The sequence below is a fragment of the Argopecten irradians genome, chromosome 2, assembly GCF_041381155.1.
Source record: "Argopecten irradians isolate NY chromosome 2, Ai_NY, whole genome shotgun sequence".
Lineage (NCBI taxonomy): Eukaryota > Metazoa > Mollusca > Bivalvia > Pectinida > Pectinidae > Argopecten > Argopecten irradians.
Genome location: NC_091135.1, coordinates 54,798,543 through 54,810,341, shown reverse-complemented (window position 1 = coordinate 54,810,341; position 11,799 = coordinate 54,798,543). Strand labels below are relative to the sequence as shown.

General features: G+C 36.1%; 1 protein-coding gene across 6 annotated transcripts in view; it reads right to left on the bottom strand.

Moving 5' to 3' along the window:
• Positions 1 to 612: 612 nt before the first annotated feature.
• The window catches only part of LOC138315971 (formin-J-like), a 45,363-nt gene continuing 34,176 nt past the window's right edge, over positions 613 to 11,799 (bottom strand). For all 6 annotated transcript variants that reach the window (XM_069257407.1, XM_069257405.1, XM_069257410.1 and 3 more), the window contains 14 exons: positions 10,039 to 10,221; positions 9,605 to 9,674; positions 9,202 to 9,283; positions 8,594 to 8,721; positions 8,364 to 8,443; positions 8,118 to 8,234; positions 7,797 to 7,845; positions 7,386 to 7,515; positions 6,713 to 6,841; positions 6,380 to 6,448; positions 6,032 to 6,110; positions 5,605 to 5,699; positions 5,278 to 5,406; positions 613 to 4,515 (listed from right to left, as the gene is read on the bottom strand). In XM_069257407.1, coding sequence (XP_069113508.1) covers positions 1,915 to 4,515; positions 5,278 to 5,406; positions 5,605 to 5,699; positions 6,032 to 6,110; positions 6,380 to 6,448; positions 6,713 to 6,841; positions 7,386 to 7,515; positions 7,797 to 7,845; positions 8,118 to 8,234; positions 8,364 to 8,443; positions 8,594 to 8,721; positions 9,202 to 9,283; positions 9,605 to 9,674; positions 10,039 to 10,221 — 3,941 coding nt within the window. In that variant the 3' untranslated portion in view covers positions 613 to 1,914. The remainder of the gene's footprint in view (positions 4,516 to 5,277; positions 5,407 to 5,604; positions 5,700 to 6,031; positions 6,111 to 6,379; positions 6,449 to 6,712; positions 6,842 to 7,385; positions 7,516 to 7,796; positions 7,846 to 8,117; positions 8,235 to 8,363; positions 8,444 to 8,593; positions 8,722 to 9,201; positions 9,284 to 9,604; positions 9,675 to 10,038; positions 10,222 to 11,799) is intronic.

The following is an 11,799-nucleotide window of genomic DNA, read 5'->3' as shown; positions in this document are numbered from 1 at the left end:
ATATGAAGGTCTTTCTGAAAGGAATTTATACGGCAAGTCCACAAATTGTGAATTTGACGTCTTGTGAGCAGTACGGTAGATATTAAGAATGGTAGTTATGTTTGTTTTGGACAAAAATAATATGTAAATGCAGGTACACGCATAAAATAATTAGAAACCTACAAAAGAGTATAGAAAAATATGCCCGAGTGATTTTTGGAGGCAGTGCTCCACTACGACACATATGGACCAATTCGTACCCGGCCGAAAGGTATAGTAGGCCGGGTACGTATATTCGTTCTATTATTATGAAAGTTAATAATAAGGATATGATAAGAAAATTTTTTACTGCAATTTATCTATTTGATCATTTTATCTATTGCATATTACAGAGTTGTCTTTCCTTGAGGGCAGCTCTTGATGTGCCGTCATGTGTTTGCGAGCGTAACGTCACAATTGTCAGAGAAAACGACGTGAATTTCGCTCACAAAATAATGACGTCACAATGGATACCTACCCGTAGAGAGGTAACTCTGTTATATGGAAAGACATTAGAACCAATAAAAAATTGTCAAATTGAATTTGTATGTTACCATGGACAATAACCTTGGAAATAAGAACAATAGCGACATACAATGTTAAGGTTTGCTGTATTAATGTTGTTCATTAATAAACTATAAAAATATGACAAAATGAAAATGCTGCTTCGTCATGTTTTCTTGATAAGCACGTCCTTTGGACAAAATTTAATACAAAAGTTAATATAAAAACATACAACATCGCTTGGACAAAGGGACCGTAAGTGTGTTTGTAAGTTTACACAAAAGACTGATATTAACCTATGATAAGGGGAGTAAGCATTAATGAGTCTTCAATAATGGTGGTAATTTAAGTTCACACCAAGAATAGAAGAGTAGTAATGGCATTCATTACATATATTACAGCACGATTGCTGTTATCATTTGAAAGGCACTGAGCGGACCCGCCAAATAAACAATAGTGTCTATCAAAAGTTTTACTAACCATGCAACAACAACCATATTCTAATACAACGACGAATCAAAATCATTTTACACATGTTTCTAAAATTTATCTCGTGAAGCACTTGATTTTTTAATGTTTGGAAATTGATATTCTACAACGTGACGGTACTCTACATTTTAGAATCTTAACTGGTGTATTTGTTGGTTGATTGATCGATCTTTAATGTGCATGTAAACATTAGCATTTATTATCAAGCATTCCAGGAAATAAACTTCAATAAATAATAATATCATTTAGTAGATATCACCATTTGCATGATATTGTACTAACCGCTGTGAGAAGGTTCAATCAATATCTCTTATCGTTAATATCATCGTACAACATCTTTATACAGTCCTTAGGGTACACAATGTAAACTCAACAACATATTGACTAGATTATTAACACACTACAAAAGCCTTGTATCGAAATGGCGAAAATTAATACAAGAACAGCAATGTGTTTAATAAGTTAATAATTATATATTAAAACGAATGAGTCCCCATATATCTTATTTACGGGTTACTTCAAGTGTTTTTCTTAAATACATATCTTGCAAAACAAGTTGTATTACTGGCTTTGATATGATTCAGTGATGTATACCAAATTATATGCTAAAATATTTCTTCTTGATATTTTTTAACAAAGAAGGTCGTGTAAGTTGACAATTGCCTCTAAAGAATATAACACTTCCTTCAGAATAAAAAATCACACCGGTCGTTTTATCGCAAGGCATTGTCTGATTATTTTGGCAATATCTTGTGTTTGATAAGTGAAAGTACGGTGTTAAAACATATCTAAACACAGACCTTTATAAAAGTTGAAGTAGAATTGATTCATATCTCAATGAAATTATGAACTTCACTCTTTCATCACATGAAATCAACAGTGTAATTAAAATTTATTAGTAGGTTATATTTCCATGAATGTCACATTTCCATGATGATGTAATGTAGGAGACACGACGGCCATAGCACTCGTTGGTACGCGTCCCTCAAGGTCTCCCCTCTGCTGTAGAGTATTATCTTTAGAAAACTGCTGCGGTTGTGACGGGGTAGAGGGCTCGTGATTATTTTGATATTGACTGTTATTTAACCCTAGTTTGTTTGTTACAGTGAGAACGTTTCCGTTTGTCCTCGATGGTTGCAGTTGTGAGCCATTACTTCTTGCGTTTTGTGGAGCCATTCTTTCCGGCTGTGATGAAGCCTGTGATTGAGTTGTACTACTCTGTCGGCTGTATGCCTGTGACGAGTTCACTGACGTTGGTTGACTGTTTTGGCGATTGTACTGAGGCGTGCTGAACTGCACTGGATAGTTTTGTTTGTGGTACTGAGGTGTGAGGTGTTTATTGTGCCTCTCAAACACTGTGCTACTAGCAGCAGCTTTCCTTAAACGCTCCCTATAGCCATCGTCCTGATCACTCAGTCCTGTTTCCTGTCTCACATGGTTTGATTTCGTGCTGAGGGGTGTGGCAGGGTTTGTGTCTCCAAAAGAATACTTTTGAGCGATATTTAAATCATAATTAGTCTTAGTCTGACTATCTGGTACATTAACAACCTTTCGACCGTGTCCTCGGGACGACCGACTATCTAGACTATCAGATGGGTAGTTGTCTTGGAAACTATGGTCAGATCTTGGTGGCACAGGAGGGGGCTCATTTTCATCCGGGTCTAGTTCGGGAGGACCCTTGTAGATTACTGGTGTCGAAGTCATTGTGAGTGTCTTTGCTACATCACTAGCTAATAATTTCTCTTCGTTATTGACGGCTTCGAGCAAATTTTGTTTTTTCTCAAAGCGATTAATAAGGGTAGATATTGAAGGCACAGAATGTCCATTCCTATCCAACCTATCAAGAGATGCTGCCAATTTTTTCTCGTCTCTTCGATTATCTTGACCAAAGTTCAGTTGTAAATTCCTCGATGGTTTAGCCGGCGGTTGTCTAGAACTAGAAACCGGAGTATTTTCTTGTACGATTGGAGTTTCGTGAACGCGATGGTGAACCGTGGGGTTTTTGGCCGGAGTGCTTTGTGTGCTGCTTGGAAAGCTTTGTGAATTGGTAGGAAGGCCACTCGATCTACTTGTTAAAGGGAAAGTGTTCATGTGTGATGTCATAGGTCCTTGTGACGATGGCGTGACCGTTGTTGGAGGAAATGCAACAGGATCGGCCCTTTGTTTAACGGCAAGACCAGTTTCTAATCGTCCTTGGTTTTCATAATTATGAACGCGTTTTGCACTATATGAAGGAACACTAGTTGGTGCGTGTTGAAATAAATGTGTAGATTTATCAATCCTGCGACTTGCACCTTGTTCAAATATGGGATGCCTCGTCGGAAGGCCATCCCTGTCGTTTGATTGGTAAGCGTCCGATATACTGACATTACTGCCTAGTAGAAGGGGCGCACGTGTCCTCACCACGCCATTCGCAACAGGTTCACGGTTGGCATTTTTTGGGGTTGTATTGTTGTTTATATCACTTTTTTCAAAGTTGTTAGCAACTACATTTGGCGATGAATAGCCATCCTTGTCAACAGGAGCATGGAAGGGAGGTGTGTGGTATAGTCCGGCATACTCCGTTGATACGTTTGAACCTGTGCGTCCTTTACACCCTCCAGTCGTCATGATACGAGTATCGTGCACATTCCTACGATCCGCTGAGTTCGTGCGATAGTCGCGTGAAGAACTACCTCCTGGTTGTGTTGCGTATTTTTGAGATTCGTGATAACGAGTTGCTGCAGGCCTGCTGTCTCTTCCCATACTCGTAACATAGGGACTTATTTCATTTTCAGACACTACCACTCGTAATGGCATATATGATGGCAGTGATGTCATTGGTGAACCATGTGGTATATCTCTATTCTCCTGTAAGCCCGCAACTTCGGCTGTTCGCTTGCTTGAGGGCGAATGTGTAAATTTCTGCACAACAGAGTTTTTGAATTTTGAAAAGGAGGTAGAGTTTTGTGTAGTGACTGGATGTCGCTCTGGTGCCTGATGTGGAGTGTCAGCGTTGGTTTTATTCTCTGGCGTATTGTTATGTTTATTAGGCTCTCGTTTGAGCCAGGACACAAAATTAAACTGCTGTTTATCGTTCTTTTTCCCTGCCCACTCCAGCGTATCGGATTGAGAAGTTCCCGACCGAGACTCAGCCACAGCTCTTTCAATATCCTCATGATTCTCGTAGTTGTTTGCACTGGGCATTCCATTTTCTGAAGGAACGGAGGTAGTTGAGGCTGCTTTAGGAAGAGGCTTGTGAAGACCAGAGGAAGGAGGCTCACAAGTGAGTTGTTTAGGTGAATGAGATTCCTGAAGAGCGTTTAAATGTGATTTGTAGGTTGTTGACACATCCTTTGGCGCTACACCTTTGTCTGTACTGTCGGGGTACCCGTTCATCTGAACCACCTGGCTTGGAACACTGACATCAGTTGCGTTTGGTCGTTCCTTCTGTATGTTTGCAGTTCGACGTGCTGCCGGGGGATTTTGGACTGTATCCATAAACTTGTGTCCAAACATTGCCACCTTTAAAGAAAGGCAAACAAATGTTAAAGGGACAATTCAGTGAGGCTAATTCGTTACAAAACCACGAAGCAAAATATGACATAAATGTATTGTTCCACATTCCTTATGAAACATAATACATGAAATAATGACAAATTCCACAACATTATTAATTATTTTGATTAATACTATTGAAATTCCAATTCGTTGATCAATACGATTAAGCAGGTACAACATGTACGCAGTACCCTTGCCCGAGTCAAACAAATAAACGTTAAACAAATGCAATACATAAACACTGAGGAGTTGATGAAAATATTTTTAGACAAGAAACATGCATCTAATAATGTTAACACAACTGTAACAGCGTTTTGAGTAGTTCAAGATAAAAAATTCTTTACTACACAGGCAAGGGTAAGGGTTCGGCATAGAAGGCTATTCGTAATGGCGATTGAACTTTTCACATACATTTGATTACAGTGGGCTTTTCTGACATATCACAGTTAAACCAACTAATCTAATTTCCATTAGAACTGGTTTGTTTCCGAAATATGTGCAAATTTTAATGTGTTCTTAGACCGAATTGTCCCTTTAAGAAAGTAATGAAAATTAATTTCAACAAAACATGAAGTACATCTCGGTACGTTCTTGATATTTCATATCTTTTATAACCTCATGTCTGATGTTATTTTGTTGTGCAAAAATGAAAGCAAGAGTGTGAATAGAGACGTGAAAAATAACTTTATGAGCAGTTGTTGCTGACGCACTGTAACTGTGTCTTACCAGTTGTGCCCTGTGTTTGAAGTCAATCTCGAAACGTTCCTTGCCTAGTTTGCGATGAGCCAGTTTCCAGTAGTATTTGCAGTCGTGTAAAAATGTAGCCCATAACTGAAAGAATTCCTGTGGTGTAATCTGCAAATTAATTGTATAAAATATATAGTACTCAACTAAGTAATTTTATAAATATATACAGGTTTATCAGGAAACTTAGAAAATTAAAATGACATCGGCTAATAGACTGTCAATATCTGAATATCAGAAATCTAAATATTTGACATCTCTATATCCTAGGAGACAAAATTAATAGTATTATTCTAGAATTGTTCTTACCGTATCTGGATCCAGTAAGAAGTAGGCAGTTGTTCGCCGGAAATATGACCGTGTGTCCTGAAGAAGTCTCTCCTCTTCCAGAATGATCTCCAACGCTGGACAAAGAAATTTAGGTATGATCAGTGTATTATTTCCCCTTGTAGATTCTTTCTCACTAATATTTGATTGGGTATCTATCTTATAGGTTGTCAAATATATTAAAAACGTTTATCACTGTAGAACTCTAAAACATTTATATTGTTACATCAAAAGTATAATATATGGGAACTATTTTATCGTTAACATTATGAGGTATTAGGAAACTTACTAAAATGACAATGCTATGCTTGACAAGATGAGAACCCAAACTTAGTCAATGAAAACTTGTTGGATATCAAACAAAGCTGAATACTGAATATGTAGTCAGTTTCATCCTAACATAACCTACCACAAGTCATGAAGTTTTCGGTAGTGGTCCATAGATTATCCCTGGGATCCATGCCATCTTTTGTAGACATGACTAGGAACTTAAACAAGAATAACCAAGAAATGATATATAGGTCATCACTCCACCACAACTATATAGGCCAAAGAGGAACACAGCAGCATAATTATAGCCAATTATGATGATAATATATTTTCATTACTTTGCTCTTTGAAATGAGTTGGCTTTCGACTTATTCAGTGATGACTGATATAGAATATATAACTTGCATAAAAACAGAAGATGATTAAGTCTAAAGGGCACACAGCTTTACCATCTTTCTTGTAATTCTAAGCCATATGCTAGTTTTACCTTCTCTCTCGTACTCCTGACTTCAGCCTTTATATTAGATAAAGCTTCATTGATGTTTTCAAACGAAACCTGAAATATGATAATATGAGAAAGGATGGATTCTCAAACAATTCTGGTCACTTAAATATACATGTACTAACTGATTAATGCTTGCATATATTTCTATAACACTAAAACTATTGAACATATTTAGATACCTTCACTAAAAGTGTTATTTGAACAAATATGTTATTTAGTTGTTATTTATGTCGGACACAATGCATTTGGATGGAGAGATTTGTTTTATTAGAAGTATGTTTATAATATTTAATTTATAACGTATTGTATATTTACCTGAGCGGCATGGCGCATGTTTGAAGGTTCTGGAAGACGGAACTTTGTTGGACATCCCAGCTCGATTTCCACTTCGTAACATTGGCAGTATAACTTAAGAACAAACTCTAGTAGGTTGCCTTTGGCGTCCTGTACGGGGGAAAAGAATGTTAGTACCACTCGTTCACACAAGTAACATGTGAAATTATATTTTATAGAAAAAGATGAAATCATAATTTCACCAGTGCTGAGAGACGACATATTTTACATTATATATAAGCATACCACTAAAACATGCTTACAGCAAAGATGTTGAGCAGTGGAGACATTACAATATCCATCTCGATCCATCATATTCTAATAATTAATCTTTCTTTGTTTTCATACCAAATCTGGCTTTCTGATTGGCCAATATTTTTTTTGCATACCACTATGAAAAAAAAATCCGAGAATGGCGCGAAACCCCGACGTTATCGTGACGTCACAATTTTATCGGGGTATGAAAAGAAAAATTGTTTGCAAACTTTTGTGAGAATCCGCTACGCGAATAAAATTAAAAAATAGTGACATCAATGTTTAAATATTTTTGAGAATATATTGTATGAAATACTTGCTTATGAAGAACAAACGTTTGACTCCAGATCAATTACAAACTTATCGTATGGTTTTCCAACATGTCCTCTTAACAACTTACTCTGTCCTGAACTTCCTTGAGTCGGTTCATGACTTCTAAACCAAATCCATCCGCCTGACCATTTTCTGTTCCACCGTTTAGGTAGTTACCCACAGCAAGCAGGGATTGCAGCAAGTTTTTGAGTGCGGTACTGTAACAAAGACTGGACTGATGTCACATGACGCGTAGGAAACGAGAGGCAGACATCATTTGTCATTTGATGAAAGATTGATAAAAAAGATTTATGTTTTCAAATTTTGCAAAAGAATCAAATGTACAGAAAAAGAAAAGATAAAGAAGTATTTAGGTTTTGAATATACGAAATTTTTGTCGATTTTGAAATGCACAAAAAAAGGTTTAATACAATCAGAAGCCACAAGTAAAAGGGAAGCAACTCAATTTCCCTTAAAATACTCCTGTCGCGAGTCTTACCTGTTGGATACCTCTTCGCATGCCGTGTGAAGTTCTTTTAGTTGTTGTTCTGAAATGAACAAAGTAAATAACATCTTCACCAAATAAATACTTTCTGAAACAACATCATTCAGAAAATCATAGATTAAAAACATTCCATTTTTATCTCTGAAACACCTATAAAATCTTGTACAGTGAAAAAAGGATCAGACAAAATTGCAGCAAAATCAAAATCCGGTCAAATCTGGAGAACTCATATTGAATTGCGGAATTACTGCCAACCTTGTTATAACTAGCTATTATTGTCCGTTTAAGTGTGTAACCCTATGAACACTGACTTACCTGTTTCAAACAAATGCCACTGTACCCTGTATCTAAACCTGAGGAAGTCCATCCGTTCCTTACAGTGACTCACTTTGGACATCTCGTACAGCATATACTCGGGATAATCGAGAGACGCTATAACAAAAATGTAATCATATCTCAAATATCCAAACAATGTATTTTAATTATTTACTTATGCACCAGTTATTCTGATATTACAAAGTTCAATTTTATGTTATTTCCAAATTAAAGGTGTCTATTTACCTGATGTTTTCCGTCTAACATGGAACTGGACTTTTTCTATTTCATTTCCCCCACCAATGAGTTCGAGCAATTCTGCGAATCTGAAAAATAAATGAATATCAATTAATAGTGATTAGCTTAAACGTGATTAAATAATCAGTAAACAAAAATGCTTATTAGTAAAACTAATTTTCCAGATTATAGTTATAATTTCCTTCTTTAAGAATATTATTTTCATAAGTAGATCATACCTGTCTGAATTGATTTGTTTGGTTTCCAGTGAAGTTACAACACTGATAACATCATTCATTGAGCACGGCAGTGACTTCATAGTATAGACAGCTCGCCGGGATTTCTCCACGTCCAACAACGTCACCAGCTGTAAATAACAACGATGTGTTTTAAACCTACTTCACTGTTTCTTTCCATAGTTATACTTACCCAACGTTTATGTGTATAATGTTTAACGTCCTGTTAGCATTGTGTCTCCTTGAAGCAGAGAAAGTCTTGCCCTTTTTATAGTGATATCTCATTAAAACATTCAACCCACGTATACTAGGTTTAGGTAAATGTTTACAGGAAGTAAAGTGCGAACAAAAATAAATTCATTCAGAATTAAATCACTTTATAGAACAATCCAACACATCCCAATATATCATACATTGTTAATTATCGTTAATGTTTTAAATCAGCTGTCTAATGGAAATCCAGGCTATACGAAAACTTCCTTTAAAAACAATTGTGAAGGTTTTGAGGTTGTAGTATATATTCATTTCCTCGTTTTTTTTCATATTTTGTGTTAAGGAGTCGATAACTATCAGTGAGGATTAGACTATAAATGATTCTGTTTATAGCTCACCTGTTGTTTCGTCTTGCCCCTTACTCGTGCTATGTCATCGTACAAAGATTTAACTTCAGCACTCTCCGCGTTCTGGAACAACCTGTAAACAGGAAACAAGATGAAAATAAATATTACATAAACCATGATAAAATCGTTTAGTTTCATAATTGCGTTGCTTATTCATGATTTACATGTACATTATGTTTAAGAATAATTTCTGTGAATTCCCAGTCTTGATGGACTGCTGCCGTCAGAGTTGCACCTGATGCTAAAATGTCATCTTTAGATTCCGTTTTATTTTATTTTTCTATTTATTTATTCTATTATTATTTCTTTTTCTTTTTCTTTTTCTAATTTTGTCCTTTAACGAATTGTTTGTTTCTGTAGTACGTACTTAAGTATCCCACAGTGTAATATTTACCTTTCAGCTTCCTCCGCCTCGAGCTTCGGCTCGACCATCGTGTGCCATATTGTAGAGGATGTCCCTTCACCTGTCCGCGAGAAGAGTATCACACTTATTAATAGACATTTATCAGTTAGGTTAGACATAGAAGATACAAAGAGAAAAGTTTGAAAGGTAAATAACTACGACATTGCTGCTGACTGGTATGTCAAAAAACGAATATCCCTTGATACGGAAGTATACTAAAACACTACAAAACCATGTACAAAACAACAATAACTTTTGAATAAAAAACGTTAGAAATCTGTTGATATTTCTAATAATGACAAAATCTCTGGTGGTATGAAAATACATAGAATTGTGGACAAATTGCCTAGATGCCTAGAAGAAGTAAATCTACTAGCAGTATAGAATTTTTTATTCCTTCTTGGTCATTTAATATGTTTACATACCTGCATCTTTAACAATGATCCTCGACCAGTCCAGTGGCTTCATCTTCACCTTTGGATGTATTATGGGTTTGTTCGGATACACTTTATTGGTGCGTCCTGGCCGTGGTGGCAGGGGAGGAGGAAGCTCTGGTTCACCACCAAGAGCTGCCGTCGCTTGTCTTCTCTCCTGCTCCAATCGAGCACCTAGACGTGAATATATCAATCAGGATATAACTCGGTATACAAATTACTCATAACGCTTTTAAATATGTTACAATTAACACTCCTTTTACAGCAAAATCAACAATGACAACATAGCGAGAGTGTACGGATTTCTGACTGACTAACACATTAGACTAAGTCAGACTAGCTGAAAATATTTTAAGTTGAGATTTACGGTATTTTTAATCTTCATGAATTTTTTGTTACAATCATTGTAAGCTTTTATGTTGACATGTGCTCTCCCGCTCAGGTCAACCAACAATGCCTCAGAGATAGGGACTGGCACTATCCGAGACCCTGTAATTAAAGTATCGTCAGCTTTATAAATAGAATACAGAAAATCTGCCTCTGCATATGTTTTGCCCTTATTTCTGCGACGTAGTTTGTGTGTGGGTAACTATTAACTCAATAGTAAAGGTTATGGCACTGTTGTTGTTTGTTCATACATGACAATTGTAATATCGATATCAAAACACAAATGTGATGTTAAAAGCTGACGAGGCTCGGTACTCGTGTACGAAGTGTTTAGAACTTGTGTCAACTACCGGGTCCCATAGGGCCCAGGATTGTATCTGTGTACGCAGTACTTAGTTCAGCAGATTGTTACTTCAAATAGATAAAGGCACAATGGAATTTGTAATATTTAAAACCTCATCATATAGTATTACATTATAAGGAATGTGATTATCAAAAGATACAAAATATCCGCATAGTAAGCGCATTTGTTCATTTTAATGAAAAACGATCAATGCTTTCTTTATAAATCAAGTGTTTAGCACAACATGGCTTTTAACTTGATAGTTGAGAAAAACACTTGTGTGTCCATTATTAAATTCCTTAACCAATCATATTTTTCGGACAATAGGTTAAATTGATTTTCGCTGTGGGATAAGTTGGTGTTTATTGAACGTTCATGTCACGTTGTAGGTTATGTATTATAGAAATTTGGAATGTAAGCGGAAAGTAGTTAGAGAATCCGCCCATGCATTTAACGGACTCATTATGTTGTATTGACCGAAGCTCACTAGTGGGCACAGCATAGTACGCCATTATATTGTCAGGGCATCCACATCGATACCCGGTTTATATCTCAGCAGATCAATAATCATATAATGTTTTATCATATACAGAATGGTCTGCCAGGGTCAAAGGGTGCATTCCTGTTCTATAGTCATCTAGCCTTGGTGATGGGGTCGGACTTATCAATCATAAACTATGTTGCTGCACTATCGTCCAACACCACGTCACATAAAAACACAGTTAGGTGACTGCAGCCTGACACAATATTCATCTCAGACATATTTTAGGTGTACACATGATCTTGTTAATCACACGTTCTTTAATGTTTCATTAACATTTCGATCTTTTAAAAAAAGTGACAGTAATTTTTAAAAATGAAACACAATGATTTTGTTGAAGTGAATAAAATATAAATTAAGATTTTCTTAGAAATATCAAAAAGCATAATACTAATACATAGCCTTTATATACATATCATACTAGATCATAGGTAAACCCTTATAACACTCATATTTTTATATTACATTATGTATAAACCCA